Genomic DNA, 23,462 nt, shown 5'->3' with positions numbered 1-23,462 from the left:
TCTATCTATCTATCTATCTATCTATCTATCTATCTATCTATCTATCTGTTACATCATATCTTTCTCTGTAGCCCAGGGCTGACCTCTAACTTGGGGCAATCCTAGCCTCAGCCTCCTAAGTGCTGGTATGCCAGATGGGAGCCGTCACACCTAACTGTTGATTTTATTTATTTACTTAAGTTGTTTTGAGACCACATCTTAGTGTGTTGTCCAGGTTGGCTTCACCTTCCTGGGCTCTAAGATGTTCCCGCCTCAGTCTCCCATAGGGGTGGGATTATAAATGTGTACCACCATGTCCTGTTTCATTTCTTCCCTTGGAAACTCTGTAGGGCTTTTAAGTTAAAGTTTGACATCCTGTTACGTGGGTAGGACTCTGAGGGATGACGAGCAGCCTGTCTCCAGTCTGAGCTATTCACTCTCCACGTCACAAGTGAAACACAGAATGCACCACTCAACACGTGATTGATTGCATTGCTGAGCAATTGCAAAGTATTTGTAATCTGTCTGTCTGTCCTCTATACTTTGTCCCCAGGTCCAGAAAATCTAACTGGGCCCCAATTCTGATAATACAGGAAGGAATAATGACAATATTAAAGGTGACTAAAAAAGCACCTCCCTACACCCTCTCACCTACCTTGCCCAGGAGACCAGGAAGTCTTGCAAAGCCAGTGACTGTCCCTTTTCCTCTCCTAAGCTCAGGCCAGAGGAACAAGGAGAGTTGGGCTCTGATACAAACTTATTGACGGCTGTTTAGATTTATTTTTTTCCCCTAAAGAAACTTGTATTGGTGAGAGACAGGACTGAGGAATAGACTGTCTCTACAGCCCTGTGTTGTTTCCTATCATGAAAGGCTTTTTTCAAGGCTATGGAACTGGTGAGGGAGGTGGTTGCCTCAGCCAGTCACTGCCTGAGGTTGGCCGTGGCTCTGTCTCCCGGGCCTAGGTGGTGATTGCTATTGGGGTATCGGAGTCTGGGTAGTGGCCTCTGTGTGACTATCTGAGGGAGCTCCTTTTGTGCCTTGTATCTGCAGTTCATCCAATGGAACATCCACAAGAGTGGCCTCAAGGTATCTGAGTACAACCTCCCTTCAGATGCCACTGGCCCCTTTGTCCTGTCTGGCTACAGTGGCTACAAGCAGGTTCAAGTTCCCAGGGGCCGGCTCTTCGCTTTCGACTCAGAGGGCAATTACATGCTGACATGCTCTGCTACAGGGGGCCTCATCTATAAGGTAAGTGGGTGGCAGAGTACTGGCGGGGGGGGGGGGAAGGGACTTTTCTCTAGAGGTCAGCTTGGCTGACCTGAGATGAGTGTGGGCCTTTGTCCTGCACAGCTGAGTGTGGGCCTGTGTTCTGCATAGCCAAGTGTGGCCCTGTGACCTATGTCCTGCATAGCTGAGTGTGGCTCTGTCTCCTCTGTCCTGCATAGCCAAGTATGGCCCTGTGCCCTCTGTCCTGCATAGCCGAGTGTGGCCCTGTGTCCTCTGTCCTGCATAGCTGAGTGTGGGCCTGTGTTCTGCACAGCTGAGTGTGGCCCTGTGTCCTGCATCTGTTAAGATTCTGCCCTTTTTTCGTCATATTCCTTGGAAATAATAAATACTCACAAAGATATCAACAGGGCAAAGGCCTTGGGTGCGTGGACCCATGTGCCTCATGGGTCTGAGCTAGCTAAATTGCTTTCCTCGCTGATTTAGAATAGGTTATTTTATAGGAGGCCTGTGGGTCATGTACACCAAAGTCTGCACGTGAGACAGAAATTCAGGGGTGTTCTTTGTCAAGCTAGGATACAAGTTGTCTACATAGTTCTGACTTTATTTTTGAAGATTTATTTTATTTATATGTGTGTTTGCGTGCTATATGTATTTATGCACGTGTATGTGGTGGTACCAAGAAGAAAGTGGCAGAACCCATGAAATTAGAGTTTCAGGTGGTTGTCAGCAACTCTACATGGATGCTAGGAGTCAGACTCAAGTCCCACTTGGCAAAAGCAAGAAGCGCTCTCAACTACTGAGCCATCTCTTTAAAAAATGGATTGTATTTATCTCTAGTTATCTGTTTATCTATCTTTTATTTTTGTGTGTAGGTACATGTATGACACAGGGGTCAGAGGTCATCATGTAGAACTCAGTTCTTTCCTTCTACAACGTGATTCCTGGGGATTGAACTCAGATCCTTGGTCTTGGCAGCAAGTGTCATTACTACTAAGCCTTCTTGCTGGCTTATCCACATTGTTTTTGTTCCTGTTTATAGACTGGAAAAAAAAAAAAACCAACCAAACAAAAGCAAAAGCAAGCAAACAAAACCTCTCCAGTCAGAGCTGCTCAGTTTGATTCAGGGTGTTGTACCACTGAGAGACTGAGTGCCTGGCCTTTTCACTGGGATCATCCAGAGATGAGGGCTGAGGGCCCAGGACCACGTGTCTGGTGCTGTGAATTCCTCTGTCTCCTTCAGTGCTCATTTGAGAGTGTTTCCCTGCCAATGGTATTTAGTCTGTGAGATGGAGGATTCCTCTCAGTGTCTGATGCCACTGCTTGTCAGTCAACAAACAGCTTGGGTTTGAACAGCAGTTGTGTGCTGGGCCTGGCATCACTGTACTGCAGAGTGGACCAAGGGGTTAAAAAAATGTTGTCTGTGCTTGCCTGGGGTTCAGACACAAGTTAGACAGCACTAAAAGTAGGTGACAGACACACAGCTAAGCCCTGAGGAGCTCCCAGAGAACATGGGTGGGGACCAAGTTCTCAGGAAGACCTAGAGGGATGCTGCAGTCTATGGACTGGGAAGAGAAGGGGTTGGGGACATGGGAGAGAGCACTCTTTGGGCCTCAGGCTGGGCAGAGGCCGGTGGGGGGACTCTGTGGGCTGAGTGGGTGCTGAGACAGGAAATGAGGTCACACTGACCCATGGCTGCTCAGTGGCACCCAGGTCTGCAGTCAGAGAGGCTCCTCTTTCTGCAGAGGGCAGCATTACTGTGTTCTCGGCCTCCCTGCCACTGTTAGCTGCATGATCTCTCTGGGTCTCTCCTTCAAGACACCATAAAACACTAGTTTCAAGCCTAGTTTTCCTCTTTAAGGCTTGTTGTAGTTGACTTCCGGGAGAGCTGTTCTTTGTTGTGTGTATGGAGGAATGGTTGTAGATACACTTTATTTTAAGGCATGCAGCCTCTCACCCGTCAGTTTATGCGATGCACGGTCAGACTTGCTCTGTAATCAGATGATAGGTTGACAGGTTTTCTTGTGTAATTTTTTTGAAGTGTCATCAATGGTTCCACTTACTTAGGGTGTCTGCTAAGCGTCAGATTCATTTTTACAATCCATAAATAGCTTAACTGATGGCTTTTCTAGTGATGTCTTCACGACCGTGAATGCTGTCTGCCGCTTGCTCTCAGGTATCATAGTGTTGCTAGGAGTCGTCTTGTTTCTGGTTTCCACTGCAGTGCCTGTTAGCATCTGGCCCTTCACCCATGCTCACAGTTCTAGATGGTGGGTCAGGGGTGAGGTGCTGGATGACAGGCATGTTCACACATTCATCAAGGCCTTCCTGTGCCTGGCCCCATTTGGAGTGATACAGCTGGTCATAGAGGTCCTGCCCTCCCAAAGTGTGCACGCCCACCGTGAGAACTGTGCCTCAGATGAGTAAGTCCACAAGCTAGAGTCAGCCAGCGGCTGGCAGGTGATGCTGTAACAGTGGATGCTGTGGGAACATACAGGGTAGGTGCAGGAGATAGGCCAAGGCCACAGAGGAAATGCCATCTTTTGAGAGCATCTCAGGGACTTGATTTCCACACGAGGTGGGCTGACTACAGTCAGGAAAGCGAAAGAGTAAACAGGCTTTACAGAAAAGTGGGGGTATGGGCCAGGCCACATTCTCAGATTGGGGTGCCCACTGCCAGGCTCAAGGTAGTGTTTGGACACTAAAAGTTTTTGGTTAAAGTGTGTATGTTTGTGAGTGATGTCTGCTAATGTTGCCTCTTCACTCCCATCCTTCTGCAGCTGGGCAGTGAAGAGAAAGTTCTAGAAAACTGCCTGAGCCTGGGTGGCCACCGTGCCCCTGTGGTCACCGTGGACTGGAGTACCGCCATGGACTGTGGAACGTGCCTGACAGCCTCCATGGACGGCAAGATCAAGCTCACTACCCTCCTAGCCCATAAGCTCTGATGGCCAGCCTGGAGTGACACGCTGGAAACAGAATTGTCTCTGGCAGAAGAGAGAGATGAGACGGCACAGGACAGTGCTCTGATTCTGCACTGCCGGGCTGTGGATCTTCAGGAGAGACCGCCAAGGGGGCTCAGTCATCCAGACACAGCTCTTGGAGCAGGAGATGTGGAGCGGGCTGTGTGTACTTCCTAGAGACTAGGACCGTGGCTGTAGCGGAGCGAGCCCAGAGCACAGGACAGATGCTGAGGAAGGAGCCCCAGTGGCGCACCAGTGTTTGGTCCAAGTGGCATTGACCATATTTTGTACATAATTGCTTATTTTTCTTTTTTAAGGGAAAAAAAATCAGGGCGAGATAATGCTCTTACAGTCACTTGGTGTGTCTTTCTGGAAAGTCATCTGGCCCTAGTGATGGTCACAGCTCCCTGCCTTGGTTATGTACTTCAGCTCTCACTAGCCTCGGCCAGCAAGTTTCTGCAGAACCTGGTTAGAGTTGAGGTGTAGACCACAGTGCCCTCTTCTGGGCTCAAGCCAGGGTCTGAGTATCTTCTGCAGAACATGAAAGCTGTAGACTTTGGTTAAGAGGCTTCTCAGGATAAGAGACCTGAGATCTGGACCCCCAGCTCCTGTGCCTCAGGGTCTTCTGGTGCCAGAACTCTCATTTGGTGGCTCCCTCGTTCTTCCAGTGTGAAGTCTCTGAGCTTGAATAGTACCAGCTGCCTGCACCTCTGCCTGGCTCAGCTGGGTCAGCTTCATCTGGACTCCTGTCACAGCCTGGGCTCCGGTCTGTCACTTGGGAAGACCACAAGTCCCATCCCTAGTCAATCCTACATCCTACTGCTGAGACAGCCTCATGAAAGAGCCATTATAGGGTCAGTGGGCCTGGGCCCAGGCCTCCCACATTTGCCATGGGAGACCTTGTTACCTGCCTAGGGCATGCCACTTCCATGAACAGTGACTGTTTGGAATAGCCATTTGATAGCTTCGTTGGGCTCCAGGCTAGTTGCAGGCTGTGGGGCTGGTAACTTGTGGTAACCCCCAGGTGCCTACAGAGGGAAAAGTAGGAGTGTTAAGGCCTGGGCTCCCTTCTGGGATCAAAGGAAAAGTAGAAAGTGATATATAGGAAAAACCTATATATCATAGTTACTATTTATTATTGGTGTACATGTGTATGTTGGGTGGGCAGGGGGTGGGGTGGGATATTTGACAGCAGCGGTCACAAGACAACTTGGTGTAGACTCAGTTCTCTCTGTTCATCTTTATGTGTATTTGGGGGATCCAACTCGGGGGCCCAGGCGGCATGGCAAGTGGCTTTACCTGCTGTGCCGTCTCATGCTCACACATTTTTACCCATGTCCACACTGACATGAAGGGGTCACTCCTTTCCCTGCCATTTCTCCACTCCGGCTGACACGCAGCCTCCACGTCTGACTCACCCAACTTCGTGGTCCTGGGTTCCATCTGAGTCAAGACCCGTGGTTAAAATTTTCCTCTAGTTTTTCTCTCATGGTATGTTCTTTCTTCCCAGTGTATTCCCCACAGCTTGCTGAATTAGTGGTTTTAAGGCTCAGAGACAGAACACTCCAGAGCCTGTTCCTACCCAACTCCTCCCAGGAAGAACAAATCCTTCAAGGCACCTGTTTGGAACCCTTGTGGGCCTTAGTAGGGCGCCCTCCTTTGCTGTCCCTGAGTGAAGTGGCATGGAGCACAACCATGAAGACAGGCCACACTGCAAACCTTGAGCCACTCTTCCAGGGGATGAGAACCTTGCCTGGCAGGTACAAATCTGAATTTCCCTCCCTGTGCTCAGGACCCTATCTCTGCTCGGGCCCCAAATCCATGCCCAGGAGCTCGGCATGAGGTCTGGATATACAGTAATGGATACATTGCAGGCTGACCAAATGAAGCTGACTGACATTTGTTACTATATCCAATAAATTTATCTGCCAATTTAAAAATAATAAAACCCATGTGGACTCCAGCACAGGCAAGTCTTCTGGCTTGGTTCCTCACTCCTGCTGGGGTCTTTGCGGGGAAACAGGCTCCATGTGCAGCCTTACAGGTTTCTTATCTTAAGCCTTATTTGCTGGGTGGCCATGGAGAAGTTTTAAGAAAATGTGCAGAGTTGGGGGAGTTATTAAGAACCACAGAAAATAAAAGGATGGAAGGATGCTCTCTCATCCAGCGTTAGACTTGCTTGGCTCACATCAGGTGAGGTTGAGGACCCTACTTACAGTCCATGAATGTTACTTTCTTGATAGCCAAGGGCTGCCCTCCCAGAAAGGTTGCTGCTTGGCCTGGTTCAAGAGCAGCTAAAATGACCCTGGGGTCATTTGTGGGATTGGAAGCCATTGGTTTATCCCATTAAGAGTTGGAACCTTACGTTTCCTGGTCCAGGCTATCTATCAGTTTAGATTGAGGATTAGCATTCAGGAAGAGCCAGGGAAAGGCTGCGGAGAAAACATGCCCAACAGGGGAGCTGCGGGTGTCCCAGTCCAGAGTGCAGTTCTGGCACTGCTGACCAGCTGCTGTAAATCAGTCACTCTTGATTTCTCCGTTTGAGGGCAGACAGGATCAGATCTGGGGTTCCCTTTGCTCCAGTGTGCCAGAGAAGAAACTCCCCTGTGAGGGCCCACTCCTATGTTTTTAGTCGTTGTCTCCCCTGGCTTCTTTCCCAATCACCCCAGGCTGTGTTAAATCATGAGTGAGTTTAGCTGAAAGACTCCGGACACCTGGGCAGCTTGGTGGCACCTCCTCCATTTCTGCAGAGGGGACCTTGGTTGGCGGTAAATGGGAGTTTGATTTCTCTCCCTGAACTGCCAGGCACCTCGTCTCGTGGGTAGTGTTAAATCTGGTTTCCTGGGAGATCCCCTGGCAGGATTGTCAAAACCAGAACCCCTTTGCTTCCCCTAGTTACTGACTCTGGCCGCTTTCTAAGTCAACAGCTGCCCCTCAGTCATAACAGCGGACAGAAACCGAGACCGGCGGATGTGACCCGTGGTCTGTAGGGGGCGCCCGGTGCCCTCGGGGCCAGCCAGCGGCCGGGTCGGGAGCGCGCGCGCCGGGACGCGCCGGGAGCGTGCGGGCGATGGGAACGCGCAGGAGCCGGAAGGGGCGGGCGGTGGGGCGCGTGTGCGCGCCGCAGTCCTGAAACCCCGGAATCCACCAAAAAGACCTCAGCGCCGCCCTCTCCTCTTGCTCACCGTCCCATTCTGTCCCCAGGCAGCGGTTCTGCTCCCTCTGCGGTAGGGAGGGAGTGCGCGGTCAGCTCCGCGCTAGTGCAGCGAGGTCCCGCGTGTGCCTTCTGGGTGAGATTTTCCAGGACCCAACGGGCCCGACTCCATCAGCGCTGAGCTCCAGAAACCTTACGGTGGGCAGGACCTGGCTGCCGGCTCGATGGTTGATGTTCAGCTTTCTGCCACTTTGTGCACGCTAACTCTTAACTGCGTCTGTTTCCTGTCTATAAAATGGACGTGATGATACACGTACTGCCGGGTCTGATTCATTTCTGTTCACTGGCATTCACGGGATGATATTCTTCTTATCGACTTCTGTTCTGTGGCCGGACAGGTTAGGATGATGCCATGCTAGTTCTCTTGTTTGTTTTAAATGAAGTTATAAACAGCCATTCTGGTGAGCTCAAATGATCTAGTGGTGTATGTTGAGGGTAGGGGAAGCCCTGGCTAATAAAATCTACGAATTAGAAGGCCTGGGGGTTTTAGTAATTCTTGTTTTGTAAAATGTGGTATGGTGTGGGAGGGGGTGCCTTAGCGGGCCCATGCTGAGCACCCCTCAATACCCCCACCCCCGTATCAGCCATACTACGGGTCTAGTATAAAAAGAAGTTTATTTGGGGCTTGAGAAGGGAGTAGAGGCAGAGAAAGAGAGGGGGCAGAGGAGGAGGGGGGGACACGTGGAGAGAGAAGGGGGTGGGAGGAAGGAAGGGAGAGAGGCGGGCAGGGGCGGGGTCAGAGAGAGAGAAAGGGTCAGAGATCTTGAGAGAGGTCAAACAGTCCTTTCGTAGCAAGCCAGGCTCATACCTGGCTGTTGCTAGGTAGTCGAGCGGAGTCTAGAAGGAGTGTTAACATGTTAACAGTAAAATCACTGCAGAGGTGAGAAGTTTGTTGTCCAAAGTGACAGAGATCATCATGGATCATTGGGATGCAGAGGAAAGGGAGACCAGAGTCCCCTTTTTTCCTTTCCTTTGGGATGCAGAAGTGACAGGAAACCCTTTCTTGTTGCTCCAACTACCTGTGTAGGGCACAGAGCAGTGGAGGGGACCACAGAAATTTGTCTGCAGGCTTCGTTGTCCTATCTGCTGCTAGTTCTTCATTTGACTCAGTACACATGGCTTGGCCTTCTGGGCTCTGGTCACCCCTGGGTCATCTCAGGCCTGTCCCACACTGACCAGTAATTATTGCTGGTAATTGAAAGAGCGTTGACTTATTAGAATTTACTGACTCAGTTCCTCCTTGTAGGCATTCAAAATCGGCACCCACTGGGATCAAATAAGCCTGGTGTGACGAGACAGTGTGATTTTTGGTCCTGCTCTAGAGAAGCAAGTTACTGAATGTGGAAAAACACTAGCCATGGAAACCCTAAAATCTGAGAACAAAAAGAGGGTCCTCCCCTCGTGGATGACAGACCCTGTGAATGAGAGAAAGGTTATATCAGTGAAGACAACCAAGAGGAAGCAGACAGCGGCCGTGCGAGTTGGGGCAGCAACAAGGTGGGACAGCCTGAGTTCAGGGGGCTTCTCAGTAGCTCTCCTGGCCTGTCAGAGTGGGCAGGGCAATGAGGTGGGTCCTTCCAGCAGTGCCTTGAGGTCTCAGCTTGCCCCTCCCAGAGAAGCACCAGGTAAGTGCTCGTTGGTGAGCTCTGTGCTGGTGAGGTCCTGCCATCTTGTTGTTGGTGCAGGCAGAGAGCCCTGCATACAAACCACGCACACACCCAGGAGCCAGTTCTTCAAAGCGGTTATCTCTTCTTCATTTGTGACAAAAGCAAGATCAATGGATCTGAAATCTAGTCACCTGAGTGGTACCTGTCTTTTCTGTGCACAGAGCTTTTCAGACAGTCAGTAAAGCAATCTGAAGTTGTGTCTCTGAGTGAGGTGAATGCTGGTAGTTAGGGTGGGAGAGTTTGTCAAATGAGAGGGAGGGCGCTGCCATTCTCTTAGAAACGGCAGTGCTGCACTCAAAAGCTGGCTTTTTCCTGTACCCTTGGCAGTTGTCACAGCCCTTGTCTAAACATATCCTCACATTCAGGTACAAATTGGACTCTGTCCTGATGGCCTGTATTTGCTATGTCCACTGTTTGCTTTTGAGACAGGGTCTCTCTCTGGAGCCTTGGCTGGCCTGGAACTTACTATTTAGGTCAGACTGGCCTGGAACTCATAGAGATTCACCTGCCTCTGCCTCCCCAGTGCTGGGATTACTGTATGCCACCACACCGGGCCGTCCACTGTGTGTTTCAAGGAGTAACGGTGGGAAGCCAGCCACCAACCCTATTCCCGGTTCCTTGTGAGAGAGTTCCCAGAGGGTGGGTAGCCCTGTGCCCTGTCCCTGGGCCACTAGGATGAGGAAACTTCAGTTCAGAGAACAGTAACTCCCCCATGCCATTGGGGGGAGGGTACTTCAATTTCCTTCCTCCTGTGAGTCCCTCTGGCCTCAGCTGTGGTTTTTACACCTCTATTTCAGAGCCTCTGCCACGGAGACTGTGTACTGCATGAATGAAGCTGAAATGGTAGACGTGGCACTGGGAATCCTGATTGAGGTAACATCAGTCTTGTCTCTTCTGACTCCTATGGCTGGCGATTACCCATGGGTAGGAACTAGCATAGGTCCTTGCTCCTGGTAAGAGAGGTGCTCCCAGGCTGCCTCAGGTCCCACTGCATCCTCTTCTCAGCCAGGTTTTCCTCAGTCACTGTGTGTGGTGTGTATCATGTGGGGCGAGCCTCCAGACTAGCTGCACGGGCGGGGCGTGGGTGTGAGGGAGAGCAGGCCCCTGTGGGTAACTGCGCTGATGTGTATGTGAAAGGGCACAGTGTTCACTTGTATTCTTGGGAAGGCTACCAGTTGGCTAAGAGGACTCCTTCCTAGTGTGTCTTTCTTTAGCAGAAGGCTATGGACGTTTCCTGACTTCCTGAAGGAGTTAGAGCGGCCCTGCTGAGACGTTGCAGAGTTCTCGTGTTTTCTGTGTGCTTTAAAGCAGTGTATCATCTTCCCAGTGCCCGTGGCAGTCCAGACTGCACTGATCTGGGTTACTGTTGTCCCCAGGAAATCAAGGCTCTGTGGCCGGCTTTAGACCCGCAGCAGATTCTGTGGCCTGGGCCCCTGGTCTCATGCCTTGTCTTCCCAGCCATGTTTTTCAGTCGGATCCCTTCTCTTTCTACTCCTCTATTGATCATACATAGACCCCTGCATCTGTCCCTAGTGGGTCCTGAGGTGTGGGGTGACAAAAGGGTGGGTGCCCGTGGGGTGGGAGCATGTCCCTGCCTGCTCAAGTGCTGTGCTGGCTTTTCGGTTGGCACAGAGTACATCCACAGCACTGTGTCAGGGAAACAAGCTGCTTGTGCCGAGAGACTGCCATTTTCTTCTGCTCTGCAGGGCCGAAAACAGGAGAAGCCCTGGGAACAGCTGTCTCTGGAGGTCCCTGATAAGCTGCAGCTCTCCCCTCCCTGTTCCCCTCACACCAGCTCCCCGGAGAACAGCAGTGAGGAAGAAGACAGCAGGAACAACTCGCCTGCTCTAGGCCTCAGCCCTCCCCAGGGCCCGGAAGCTGCTGACTCTCTCTGTAGCAGAAGCCCCGAGGAGGAAAAGGAGGAGGAAGATGAGTTAAAGTACGTCAGGGAGATATTCTTCAGTTAGTGTGAACTGTTCACTGCTTCTGCCGAGAGCTGTAGGATCCGCTGAGAGCTGCGGGCTCTGCCTGCCCCTGCCACCCACAAAAACCAGGCCTTGTTCCCAACTCCCAGTCCCAGGAGGCTGTCAGTTTGGGTGGGACTTTTTCTGTAGCAGGATGCAGAAATGCATCCTGTTACAGTCTTATCCTGCACCGCCCTCTGGCTCTGAGGGTTTGCAATCCTAGCCCTGTGTCTTATTCACAGTAAAAATTAGGTCTTAGGCTTACTTGCCAGAAGTAAAGAAAAATAGAGCTGCTGAGAACCCTGGAATTCTAGACGGGTGGCTAGATCTTGACTTAAAGAGACTTGTGAACAGCCTCCCTCGTGACACAGTCCAGTAGTTAGCTTCCACCCTTCAAACCAGACAGGCTGGCAGCTGCCCACAGTTTCCTGCCAGTCCAGTAGCAGGAGGCTATCAGGCTGGTGAGCCACACTGGCCCTGTCTACCACCGACTACCTGTCTTCCACCTGGGGCCTCCACCTTGGTCCCTGTACATCTGTAAGGGAGAGTGGGACACGAGACGCTGAGGACAAAAGATGACACCAGAGTCCACCTTTCTTTGTGTTCACTTTGGCTTTTGATGAGCACAGAATGAAGAACTCATTGCCATGTAGGTTTTCTGATACACAGACACTGAAAAAATATATACTGATGCCCCAGTGCATAATAAAGACCAAGCTTCTGCCTCTCCAGTTCTGGGTAAGGTGATGGAATGTGTTGTGTGTTTGTGGTGACTATTCGATCCTGTTCATCTTCCAGAATTTGGCACATTTTTTGTTTACATCCCTGGGTCACAAAAATGGTTTAACAGCTGATTCCTATTTGCTGTCAGGTCCAGGGATCCATTCAGGGGATCCTGAATAGCCAGCGAGGCTTCTCTTTGTGCTGACAAGACAGTGGTGTTAAAGCAGTTTTTTTTTTTTTCCCTAACCGTCTCATTTGTTGCCATAACCATTACAGAGTTCTAGTTTGACACTTTGCCAAGATAGCTTGGAAATTTGGCCTCTGACAGACTCCCACCTGCCTGGGGCTATTGTGAATATTGGTTGATTAATGCAGGGATCCCTGTGCTAATGAGCTACACAGTACCCTAAGAAACCGCAGGTACCCCAGCCCTCCAAGCCGCCTCTGGGTTCCTTGACCCCACAGCCCTTCTGCTCAGTAGGTGGTTCCATCTGCTGAGCTTGAGATCAACATTAGCTATGACACAAGATGGGTGAAAGGACCCACCCAGCCACAGGTTCTCTGGCACCTTCTTGGAGCACAGTTAGAACTGAACCCTTGCAATCCCATAAGCTTTTGTAAGACTGGACTAACAGTTCTCCCACTGGTTCTTGTCCTTCTTATCCCGTGGCGGGAACATAACTGTGGCCACAAGCAAGATGATGAGTAAGGCCTGGGCTAGGCACAGAGCTAGAAAGCCAGGCCCCAGGAAGGAGAGCCTGAGCCACTTCCACACGAAGGAGAGGAAGAGGCTTAGTCCGCCCGCCAACAGAACAGAGGATGCTGCCAGGAAGCCCACGGCTAGATGCCACTCTCCCTTATCTCTGTTGTACTGGGCAAGGAGGAGAGGCAGAGGGACGAAGACTGTGAAGACCAGGGCTCCATACACACCAAGCCTGGCCAGGGCTAGGCCAACCTGAGGAACCCCCAGCACCTCCAGCTCAGGAAAGTTGTAACACTCTAGGGATCCAGTGTCCTCCTTCCACAGACAGAAGTTGTAGAAGCCGATTCTCAGGTTAGGTAGGTCAGCGAGGTTGCCAGCCTTCCAGAGGAGAGCGTAGAACATCAGGGACAAGGCCATGGCCACAAGGATCATGATGCCCACGAAGGGCAGGCAGTTGTTCCGCCACAGCCTGGAGACAGTCATCTCTTCTGCTGTTGCAGAGGGGCCTGGAAAAGTTCACACCAGTGAGTGTCCAGTCCTTTCCTTGTGTTTATAAGCTCCTAATTCCTTCTGCCCTCATGTAGACAGGAGGTCCCAAGTCACAGCCAGGTCCCACTCACAGTGGCCCACTGGTTTGAGGTTAGAAGGAACTGGGCATCTGTGGAAACCTGAAGTGTCATCTGTGAAAACCTGAAGTGTCCTGAGCCACAAGGCACAAAGGGCTTTATTGCCGCATAGATACCACAAGCCGTTGGCAGCTGAGAGTGTTTCAGATCCTCACAGAGGTAGGTTTGGAGGTGTGAGGATGAAGGGCAAGCCTCACTGTTAGTTGGGGCTGCAGCTTGAGGTACATGTTCGAGACTTGGCCGAGCCTATGTTCAGTTGCTGCTGACAACTACTTAGGGAACTGAAAAACTACCCAGCGAGGCTACAAGTCAGATTAGTGTCTGTGCTCGGGGTGTCAGCAAAGCTCTATGGCTCGGTTGGTTGGATGTGAGCCTGGTTGGAGGATCAGTGGCCTGTGTCTCCTGCCCTATTTAGGGAACCGAACCTCTCCTGGGATGAAATCACACTATTGTACGCTGTTGATTTTAAAACATGTCTGTCTGCCCCCAGGCCCCCCATAACAATAGAAATCTATTATTCTAGGACATTCTGGAAAATTTTTAAAAGAAAAAATTTTACTACTACTGTAGTAAAACCACTGTTCATATTCCACAGATATTTCCCCTATGTGATTGTATTTCTTTAAAGCACAGTGTTAAACAGTGGTTTTCACTGACTGTTGTGGGTATTTTTCAAAGCTGTTGAGATATTCTTCAAAACATGATAAATGGTTACATAATATTTCATTCATAGGCCAGGTGTGGCGCCACCTGCCTTCAATCCCAGTGCTTGGAGGCAGAGGCAAGTGGATCTCAGAGTTTGAGGGGCAGCCTGGTCTACAGAGTGAGATCCAGGGCAGCCAGGGCTATGTAGAGAGATGCTGTCTCAAAAAAAAAAAAAAAGAAAGAAAGAAAGAAAGAAAGAAAGAAAGAAAGAAAAGAAAAGAAAGGCACACACACACACATACACACTCAACTCAGAGCTGTTTGTCTCATCTTAGCGATCTTACTATGTATTGCCAGATGGACCTGCAGATGCAAAGCCCTCTCTTTAAGTGTATATAGAAGAGCCTATTTTACTACACTCTCATTACTTAGAAAAATCTTTTCATTACATTTTTATTCAGAACGGATTTTTCCAATTGCCTCAGAAATAATAGTCTGCACACTGCCTTTTTCTACGTGCATTTCGCACCGAGGAATAAAACAAGCAAGACAAACACTGGGGGTGACCAGGAATAAAGAGCTGGGAGCCTTGTGAGACACAAACACCCAGGCCCACACAGTCCCATGGGCCTAACCCACAGAGCTAGGTTTACCCCAGCATTGGTGGCTCTGGGGAAGGACCCGCAGACCTGTGGATCTCAGGGGACTCCTTGGGAACAGCTCCTCTCACAAGGTACAGTGGGATTTCTGTGTCTCTGTTTTATAGGAACCAACAGGAATGAAGACAGAAAGAATGCTTGCCTTGAGGAGCTGGGCCAGGGGAGTGGGAGGGAGGAGCTTCTTTTTCTAGTACGGTGCAATAGGGATTCATTGGTTGGTTATAGCAGCTGCCTGGCAGTAGACAGGTAGGGTTAGAACATTGAGGTCTGAATCTACTCTGGCTCTACCCAGCATGGAGCAGTTCCTGGCTGTCATTGTGGGTTCCCCCCAGTGGAGCCCAGCAGGGACCAGTATCTTGGGGAAGCAGCTGTTGTCAGAGGCCTTGTTTGAATGTACTAGGAATTCTTGAAGCAGCAGTGCTTGCTCCAGAAGGATTTGCCAAGACTGTAAAAGGCAGCTATTGCCCTATGTCACTATGTTCCAAGGATGAAATACTTAATCCATGCAGCCATGGTATGAAAAATTCCCAAAATATTTTAAATGGTTTTAGTCATTTAGAAAAATGTTTGTCAAGTCTGTATGTGTGTTTTTAGAGGGGTTAGGTGTTTAGGATGTAGTGTGGGTCTAACCTGTGCACAGCCGGCACTGCCCCAAGAAACAACCAGGGTACAACCTGGGAGCCTCCTGTTTGGATCGTGTGTGTTTAGGTTACTACTGCCTTTGAAGATGGGTCAGACAGCAAAGTTGGCTTCTCAGAGGAGGCCGTGGTCACCTCAGCACAACTCCCCTTGTTTGTGCCTTCATTTTCTCCCAACTGATCTTTTGGGGGCTTTGGTGGGTTATTGTTTTGTTTTGCCCTGTTTTGAAATAAGAGTCTCTCTATGTAGCCCAAGTTGGCTAAAACCCTGAGATCCTCTTGCCCCACCTGACTTCCCAAAAGTTTGCAAGAGAGAGCACAGCAATCAAAAACGGGAGGGGAAGGAGCGCAGGCCCCGGCATGTGGAGAAGGCTTGTCCTGACTTTGCTCTGCTCTGCCTCAAGGCAGAGTTCAGCCCTTGCTCCCGTGCCTGGCACTTGAGGCTCTCTGGCACCTGCTCTATCCTAGAACTTGAGTTTTACTGGGGCTCAGGTCTCTTTGTCCTCTCCATTTGCTTTCCTGTGATCAAGCTTTTCTGCCCAGGCTGTGCCCACGCTCAGCCTCTCTCTAGCTCCTTTGGGCAGACCAGAAGCCAGAATGGATTCAAGAATGCAGTGTTCCCAAGGGACAGTTTTCATCTCTTTCACCCTGAGGATGAACGTTTTTGGAATTTTTGGGAATGAATGGATGCAAATGCCCTCTGGTATCCTTAGGCATACCCGTGTGTGGCAGAGCATCCTGAGGGGCCCTGTGTATGACTTTCGTTTTACCACCAGTGTTGGGACGGACGTCCGTTCGGCTTCATACTGGAAACGCAGAGTTCCAAGGCTGGTGACTAGCCCTCCTTCCTCCACTCCCTTGCCACAGTGCCTGTGCACTTGGTTGAAAACCCGATGACACTCTTCTAGCTGTCTCCGCAGACTGACCCGGCCTGGTTTCTTCTAACTGCCCTGGCACTCAAATCGTCAGCACAAAGGACCCTAGTTTCCTGTAATGATAAGCCCACACTTCCTACAAAGAGCCAGAGGCTCTGCAGACTGCTGAGTCACGGTGGCCACTTTTAGATGAACTTCCTCCTGTTTGTAATAAAGCAATGCAGGCTGGTTTCAGAAAACTATCAAAACATGTCAAAGTGAGAAAGATTGAAAATCATCCGTGACTGCTGCTCAGAGTGACCAGTGAGCACATCTCCTCGCAGGCTCTGCGCTTAGGATGGCGTCCCTGCATCCCTCTCCTGTTATTATAGCATGCATGTTTACGTCCTGCAATTGTTCCCTGTTGCTTTTAAGGGCTTCCTGGAGCTGTAAAAGCTAATAGGTTTTTTTTTTTTGGTAAGCTATTCTTTATATTCCATAATCTTATGAATAATGCTATGCGAAATGTTTGTGAATACATTTATCCTTCTAGAAGCTTAGCTTAAAATAATTAACTTTTTAAATGTTTTATTTGTGTGTGTGCTCATAGCGCAGGCGTGGAGGTCAGAGGACCACTGGCAGGGGTCAGTTCTCTCCTTCCACAGCGTGGGTTCAGGGAACGGAACTCAGGTCTCCAACCTGGCAACTGTCTCCTCACTCACTGAGCCATCTCCAGGCTTGAGCTTAACTTGTAAATTCCACTTTAGTGATGAGGTCACTACACTGCCCAGGCTGGTCTTGAGCTCTGGTAAGCAAGCCTCCTGAATAGCTAGGGTGTGGGCATGTGCTGCCTGCTGGCAAATGTCTGTCTGACCTCATCCTCTGAGGTGTCGCATATTCTTGAATCACCTAATCTTGGATATCCAGGAGCCGCTGCTACCCAATGCTCCCTTCAGAGACAGTAAGGTTCGGCCTTTTCAATTGTTTACTGACTATTTGTATCTCTTCGGTGGAGTTCTTTTGCTTTTTAAAAATGACGTTTTGGATGCGTGCAAGGCCCTGGGTTTGAGCCCAGTGCTGCTGAAAAGAAACCATCCTGAGTTTTAGTTTTGCTGTCCTGTGAGTGCTCTGGTGGGCAGAGGCCCCCAGGCTTGTCACTGTGCCACAGTAAGGCAGAATCCCCCTGCCGCACTAGTCCCCAGCCTGACTCCTGAGCTGAGCTTCCAGTTCATGTGGGTTTGAGAGCAGGACCCATGTGAGAATGACCTGAGGAATCGGTGATTGAAATCTGCTTGATTTCCGGGCTGTGGAAATAGGAAGGCTCGTCTTGAGGTGGAGGTTTGCTCGCTTGTTTGTTTAAGCATCTCTAGAATCATCCTAGAGGAGAATGGGCTAGTGACCCAAAGGAGCATGACCAGGAAATCATTTCACTCTGAATTATAATTATGATCTTGTCAGGATCATTTTTAAAGTGAAACGGAGAGAGATCTCCGATCCCTGAGGGCTGTCTGAACAGCCCTGGGGGTTGGTAACAGGGTCTCTCCAGCCCCAGAAGCTGCACGATGAGGTGCAGCCATGAGAGGCTAGTGAAGAAAAGAACTTCTACACAGTTCAGCTCTGTGTTTGCAGCTCTAAGACAGCTGCCTTCCCCTCGAGGAACGCTGGAGAAGCACGGGAAGGCGGGGGTGGAGGGTGGGGGGTGGGGGGTGGGAGATGGGGGTGGGAGGTGGGAGGTGGGTGTACTGTTGCTTTTGACACTTGCTCCAAGTTAAAGATTCCCAGTGAAATTGCAGAAGGCTCACAGTGCCTGATGCTCCCCGCCTCAGGGAAGGTTTGTATCACCAAGCTCCGTTCCTAGCTTAACACACCCGGGCATTGTCTCCTTCATCGCAAAACCACAGATTATCTAAACATCAAGGGCTCCCCTGAGCACACACTTATTTATAATTTGTAGTCCGTCACTGCCCTCATCACGCTTCAGCTAGCGGGTTCTCATCCTGGTATTTGAGAACCCGTGAGCTCCCCTTTCTCTTTGTCTTACAGGGAAACAAACAACCGGCAGTGGCTGGTTGTTTCACAGGTCCTTTCCCCGAGTACTCGTGGGATGCAGGCCTAGATCTCGGAGAGCAGGGCTCACTAGCTCCCCTGACAGACACACCAGCCTGCCACCTGAATACTTGTGTCTCTAAAGAGACCCTCATGAACTTTGTCTTCTCTATCTAGGCTATCCTCACAGAACAACCCTATGCTTTGTTGTTTTTGGTTTGGTTTGTTTCTACACTATGCAGAGAGGATTGAAGTTCCTCCACAGAGTGTCCCCACAGTCAGCGTTCCCTCTCCAGAAACATGCTAACTAGATGGTTAACATTTGATTCCTTGGTGGACAAGCAGTGTGGTATCCTCTGACTTGAAGGTGTTCGAGGGCCTTGAGCAAGTTCCCAAGTAGGGTGAAGGACGGCTGCTACTCGGGAGTGCTTGTCTCTTGGGCACACATTAAAAATGCTCCCGCCTTCTTTTTGTTTCTTTAGCATAAGACCCCTCCAAGTGTCACTACGTACCCTACCTCAGACTTCTGGTCCTTTGCTATCCCCTCCTCAGTCACCACAGTGGCCTCCCTGGTATTTTCTGGAAACCTAAGACAAGCTCAGGACACTTGCCATTGAAACTCCTCCCCCCACCCCACCTTTCAGGTCTTTCCTCAAACGTATGCCTGTGATTAGGCGCACCTTCCTTGCTTAGCACTGTACAAACTCAACCCCCTCTTCTTCCGTGAGCCCCGCCTGGCATCCCGTGCATGCTCACCCGCACGTCTGACTGTCTGACAGAAGACACCCCGCTTGCCCCTTCCTCCAGCAGGATGAAACTCCAGGGGAACAACGGCTTCTGTCTGTTGTTGAGTTTGCTTTGCTTTGCTTTGCTTTGTAGATATTTAAGTGTGGAGGCCTTGGGTGTGTCATTCTTTCCTTAGGAATGTCATCTACCTTATTTTTTGAGACAGGGTCTTTTATTGGTCCAGAGATCACCCATTAGGCGAGGCTGGCTGGCCAGTGAGCCCAGGGCTCCATCTGTCTCTGCCCCTCAAGTGCAGGGATGACAAGCGCAGGCCGTCATCCTCAGCTTTCTATGTGGATGCTGAGTCTCACACTCAGGTCATCACACCTGCATGGCAAACACTAAACTGTCATCTCCTAACTTATGTTCAGTTTTACATCTGTCTGTCTGTCTGTGCATGTATGCATGTATGTATGCATGTATGCATGCATGTATCTATCTATCTATCTATCTATCTATCTATCATCTATCTACATTTTTTCTGTTCTGTCCTAAACATCCAAGGCTGCTCCTGGCTTCTAGAATGCACTCAGCAAACATTCCCTGGATGACAGGCATGGCTGACTGGCTGTCAGTGGCAGCACACATAACAGCATATGTGACTTCTCATAAGTTCCTTCTTCTTTCATTGTCTTCACTTGCTCCCCTGTCCTCTGGTTCAGTTAAAAAATTCTTCCCACAACATCTGGATTCAAGGCCCTCTGCTATCACTACTTTCCGGTTCTACACGGGACTTTGGGAGGTTGAGTAAGTATTCCCGTGAATGAACCAGTACTGGGCACATGCTAAGTGCACATGTGAGCTGTGATCCTGATGTGATTTAGGGGAAGAAGAGTGAGGTGGAGGCTGAGGGTGGGGTGTGTGCAGTGAGCGAAGGCAGAACAATAGACTGACAGGCTGCAGAGGAGAGCAATGTTGTCCATTTCCTTGTCAGAGAGGCCACTGGCCTCATCTAACCGTGTTTAAGATTAGTGTCTGTGGTGTAGGTGCGGCTCTCACAGAAGAGAAAGGAAGGAGAATGGGAAATGTGTCGTGCTTCCTCTGGCAGAAATACGAGCCCATGTCCTAGTTTCTCAAGACTGGGCTAGGGCAGTGCTGTTGCCTGGGTGCGGTTAGTGGTGTAGGTGGCCTCTATGGAATGCTGTAATGTTTACTTTCACGATCAGTCTGCTGTGTAAATAAAAACAGCTTGAGCAGCAGAGATAGGACTGTACCAGGGCACTGTGACAGAAAGCCAGAAGCATGGCCTAGGCTAAGACGTGGACAGCAAACCGTTGAAGTAACTGTTTAAACGGCTCCTTTAATATTAACTTTGTATTTGTTCCACAGTTTTGCTGCTTATTGGCATTGGGTAACAGATAACCCAGCAGGGAACAAAGGTTACAGAAACTTTGGAGACAAAACAGCACCCTAAAAGAGGAGTACCGTCTGCATCTCTGTGTATGGCAGGTCTCCCAGCATGCTTAAAGGCAGCTGATTTGCTCTTCCCTGCAATTCTGAGGAGATGTACCATCCCCTTCCTAGGCTAGGATTTCATCTCCTGACCCCACTAATGATGCATTTGGGAGGTCCCTGAGCCAGGGGCCCTGGAGAATCAAAGACACATGAGACAAACAAGATGCTTCCCCCACCCCAAATAAGCTTGTGCTCTATTTGGAAGACATATACTACTTAGAGTTTTAAGGAGATAATTTTGAAAAGATTTGGGGAGGAACTAAACAGGGCAAAGTGAGGGGGAGAGACAGCAGCAGGAATATGTAAATGGCTCTATATTACAGGGCTGGGGAAGAGCCCTACTCACAAGAGATGTTAGGTTTAAGGCCCAATTTCCATTAACTCGCTAATGCTAAAGGGGCTGTTTAGTAACAAGCCAAAAAGAAAAGAAAAATAAGAAAACAAAAAGCTCCAAACTATTTTAGAACATCATCTCATGCCATATGCCAAAATAAATTTCACATGGATTTGAGAGTGAACCAGTGTAAAATAAAATCTAGAAAAAAAAAAAACTCTGATTTATGAATGAGGAAGTACATTCTGAACTTAAAAGTACATCAAAATGACAAGGAAAACTACAGATTTAGCTATTTTTTTAAAAAAAATGGAGATTTCTGTGCACCAGTAAAAACAATACAGAATCAAAAGTCAATGAGCATGGAAGATATCTGCACTAAGTGTGAGGTGATTAACACACATAACGTATAGAACATTCATGCAAACGTTAAGTAAGAAAAGCACTGCACTGGATGAGATAATACAAACAATTCACAAAAGAATGAAGCTAACTTAAAACAAATCTGTGTTTTTCCAATGGCTCCAAAGCATGCTGGGTAACATGTGCTTTTCTTTCTAAAAACTAAAGACAGCATCCTCGGTGACACTCCAGATGCCAAGACTGGCTTCCTAACACAGTGACTCTGACTCTAAGGTTTGTATATATTTTTTGGCCTAATGACCCACTTTTATCACCTTATCTCCAAGGCAGTATCAGGGATGTAACCCCTAATCTCTACAAAGGATGGAGTATCACAGTATCAGGCATAACGCAGGTCAGTTATTGTACATCAGGATGATGAAACAGCTTTTAGGACAGCCAATTCAAAAGCACATGGGTGGGGAAGGCACCCATAGAAAGATGCACAGGAGAGAGAGGCCTGATTGAACTGAAGCCCTAATGCCAGCTAGCTACGGTGTTTCTGGGTGAAGGCCACATTAAAATATTCCCAGAATTAGGTGCTGTTTGTGAAAGGTGAGATTGTAAGACAAACCACCGTAGCCTTTAGTAATTCGATAATGTGGGGAGTAAAATAGCAGTTTAGAAAATGGGATGCGTGAAGCCATCTTCCAGGCGCTGAATCTCAGACGCTGAATCTCAGACGTGTGTGATTAGGAAGACCAGGAGAAGAGGAAAAATACTGAAAACACACTTCAGTTGTCTCAAGGAAGAAAAGAAAGATTTCCTCCCGTTTTTTTCTTTTCTCACCTTATTCAACAACTTGATTTTACAGATTAAAGAAGTGTAATGGAAGTTATTAATCAGTCCAAATTAAAAAAAAAAGAAAAAAAGAAAAAAGCTGTTTCAAGAAATAATCCCCCCTCCATGAGTTTGCTTTGGGGGTTGACATCAAGTCTTAAAATATTTTTATGTCCTATAATTCTCTTTTGGCCAAGAACACAGATTTTTCCTTCATGTTTTCCAAGTTTTGGTATCAGTTTGGCTGTGGTGACATGTTTTGTTTGTCTGCCTACTTTTGGAGAACAATGTGTCCCAAAGCCACAGGTATTTACCGGTACAAGCTTCGCGAAGACTGGGCTGCATGTAGCTAGCCAGTGCGTTTCTAACCATTTACAGTGCCACCTTCATCGTGTTTTTGAGGCAGAGATACACAGAGTGATGCTTAAGAGCTTGGGGGCAGGACAGAGGTAAAAGGGTATGTCGATCCCTGGGGAGAGAGGAACCACAGACACCAAGCGAAGCGTTCCCCCTTATTATGTTGCTAGAATTTGAAGTCCGGGAGCTGTAAACACCTCTTCTCCCTTGCTGTGGGGTGTACTTACAAAAACCAACGCCAGAGCCCAGGAACACTCATCAAAAGGTGACACAGGAAATCAGCGTCCGGGGAGTCGATCTTCTCTTGAGTTACTTTCTAATGTCAGGCTTCAGAAACCAGGGCAGAGGAGAGAAGCTGCAAGCAGACACAGCTCAGAGCTCCTGAGCTCTGCCGAGCCGCGTTCAAGTAAACAGCTCTCTGAACTTTGGTACATTTGTGCTGACTGATGTCACTATCAGCTGATTTCACTTTCGTTTTTTAACTTGCCTGTGTCTTATGACTTTTCAGAAGTAAAGAGTGTAAACAACTTCTTGTTGCTCACGGGAACACATGACCCACACTGGTGCGCGCACGTACACACCGCCTGAGCAGTGAGCCAGGTGAGGGTCCCGATTTTACTAAGCGAAAATCGATGCCAGCTTCCAGAGCTCCAGGGGGTTGCAACTCTGGAGAAACACGACCTAGAATCTTTCTAGGGAGGGACCTTAGTTCACATGGCCAAGCTTTCAGGCAGTGTAGCTCCTGGCACCTGGGTCCCCTCTACTCATTCCTTTGGAAGACACCTGTGCCATGGACTCTCTATTCAAAAACCACCATCTTGACCGTGTCTCTGGATTGGAAACTTTGCCGTTAGCAAAGTTGTACCTAACAGTTACGCTGCAACAGAAACACTGCAATCCCATTTCAAAGGAAAAGAGAAAGAAAGCTTTTAGTTTTGAAATCGGAGGGAGGGGGGACTCGTGGCCTGAGTTTTACAAACTGTCTCTCTTGCTCACATGATCTCTGGAACACTGGAACGGGGTGAGCTTGGGAAAGACAGTAGACAGCTCCCAGTAATGCTGAACCCTTGGCGGCTTTCTCTTCCTTTCCACATGACACCCTGAACCCAACTGGGGTCTTAGTTCATTCCAGGGATTTCCTTTGCCTCCACGCTGTTAGATTTCTTGTGTCTGGATCCCAGGCTTTCTCTTTCTGCTGTATTCACTTTTGGTAGAATTAATTCCTGGTGATTTTTTGAGAAATGAAGTACCTAAAGAGGGGTGTGTGTGTGTGTGTGTGTGTGTGTGTGTGTGTGTGTAAGTTTGTCAAACTCAAAGTTGGATGGAGTATAGCATTTTTCTTTAAACTTAGTTTTCCTATGCAGTGTGGAGGCCATGTTCCATGCTGTCTTTCCCATTGCTGGGAGGTTCAGAGCTGGTCTCTTTCCCACAGTTGTCCTCTCAGC

General features: G+C 49.1%; 3 protein-coding genes across 8 annotated transcripts in view; 2 read left to right on the top strand and 1 right to left on the bottom strand.

Moving 5' to 3' along the window:
• Positions 1–4,519, top strand: part of Wdr91 (WD repeat domain 91) — a 30,608-nt gene extending 26,089 nt beyond the window's left edge. For both annotated transcript variants that reach the window (XM_028768438.1, XM_028768437.1), the window contains exons 14-15: positions 1,031–1,228; positions 3,985–4,519. In XM_028768438.1, coding sequence (XP_028624271.1) covers positions 1,031–1,228; positions 3,985–4,149 — 363 coding nt within the window. In that variant the 3' untranslated portion in view covers positions 4,150–4,519. The remainder of the gene's footprint in view (positions 1–1,030; positions 1,229–3,984) is intronic.
• An 829-nt stretch (positions 4,520–5,348) lies between these two features.
• Cyren (cell cycle regulator of NHEJ) lies at positions 5,349–11,761 on the top strand. Of its 5 annotated transcripts, none has more exons than XM_028768436.1 (4): positions 5,349–5,924; positions 8,625–8,875; positions 9,843–9,918; positions 10,752–11,761. In XM_028768436.1, exons 2-4 carry the CDS (start codon positions 8,736–8,738, stop codon positions 11,010–11,012), a joined length of 477 nt encoding a protein of 158 aa, XP_028624269.1. In that variant the 5' UTR covers positions 5,349–5,924; positions 8,625–8,735; the 3' UTR covers positions 11,013–11,761. The 5 variants fall into 5 exon arrangements, with proteins under 5 accessions (XP_028624269.1, XP_028624268.1, XP_028624266.1 ...); XM_028768435.1 differs by lacking the exon at positions 5,349–5,924 and adding an exon at positions 7,308–7,454; XM_028768433.1 differs by lacking the exon at positions 5,349–5,924 and adding an exon at positions 7,308–7,516.
• On the bottom strand, positions 11,597–22,455 carry Tmem140 (transmembrane protein 140). Its single transcript, XM_028768431.1, has 2 exons — positions 22,245–22,455; positions 11,597–12,941 (listed from the first exon to the last, which is right to left on the bottom strand). The coding sequence occupies exon 2, from the start codon at positions 12,916–12,918 to the stop codon at positions 12,361–12,363; it is 558 nt and encodes a 185-aa protein (XP_028624264.1). The 5' UTR covers positions 12,919–12,941; positions 22,245–22,455; the 3' UTR covers positions 11,597–12,360.
• Positions 22,456–23,462: the final 1,007 nt, after the last annotated feature.

This window comes from Grammomys surdaster, unplaced genomic scaffold, assembly GCF_004785775.1.
Source record: "Grammomys surdaster isolate TR1022 unplaced genomic scaffold, NIH_TR_1.0 186, whole genome shotgun sequence".
NCBI classification, from domain to species: Eukaryota; Metazoa; Chordata; class Mammalia; order Rodentia; family Muridae; genus Grammomys; species Grammomys surdaster.
Note: the sequence above shows the minus strand (reverse complement) of the source record. Positions and strands in the feature narration are given on the sequence as shown.

What these genes read in the sequence shown, in the direction of transcription:
- Tmem140 (XM_028768431.1), bottom strand. Translation starts at nt 12,918, where the DNA reads ATGACTGTCTCCAGGCTGTGGCGGAACAACTGCCTGCCCTTCGTGGGC.
- Cyren (XM_028768436.1), top strand. Translation starts at nt 8,736, where the DNA reads ATGGAAACCCTAAAATCTGAGAACAAAAAGAGGGTCCTCCCCTCGTGG. An exon ending in CGAGTTGGGGCAGCAACAAG is followed by an intron (nt 8,876 to 9,842) that starts GTGGGACAGCCT and finishes CCTCTATTTCAG; the next exon opens with AGCCTCTGCCACGGAGACTG. An exon ending in CACTGGGAATCCTGATTGAG is followed by an intron (nt 9,919 to 10,751) that starts GTAACATCAGTC and finishes TCTGCTCTGCAG; the next exon opens with GGCCGAAAACAGGAGAAGCC.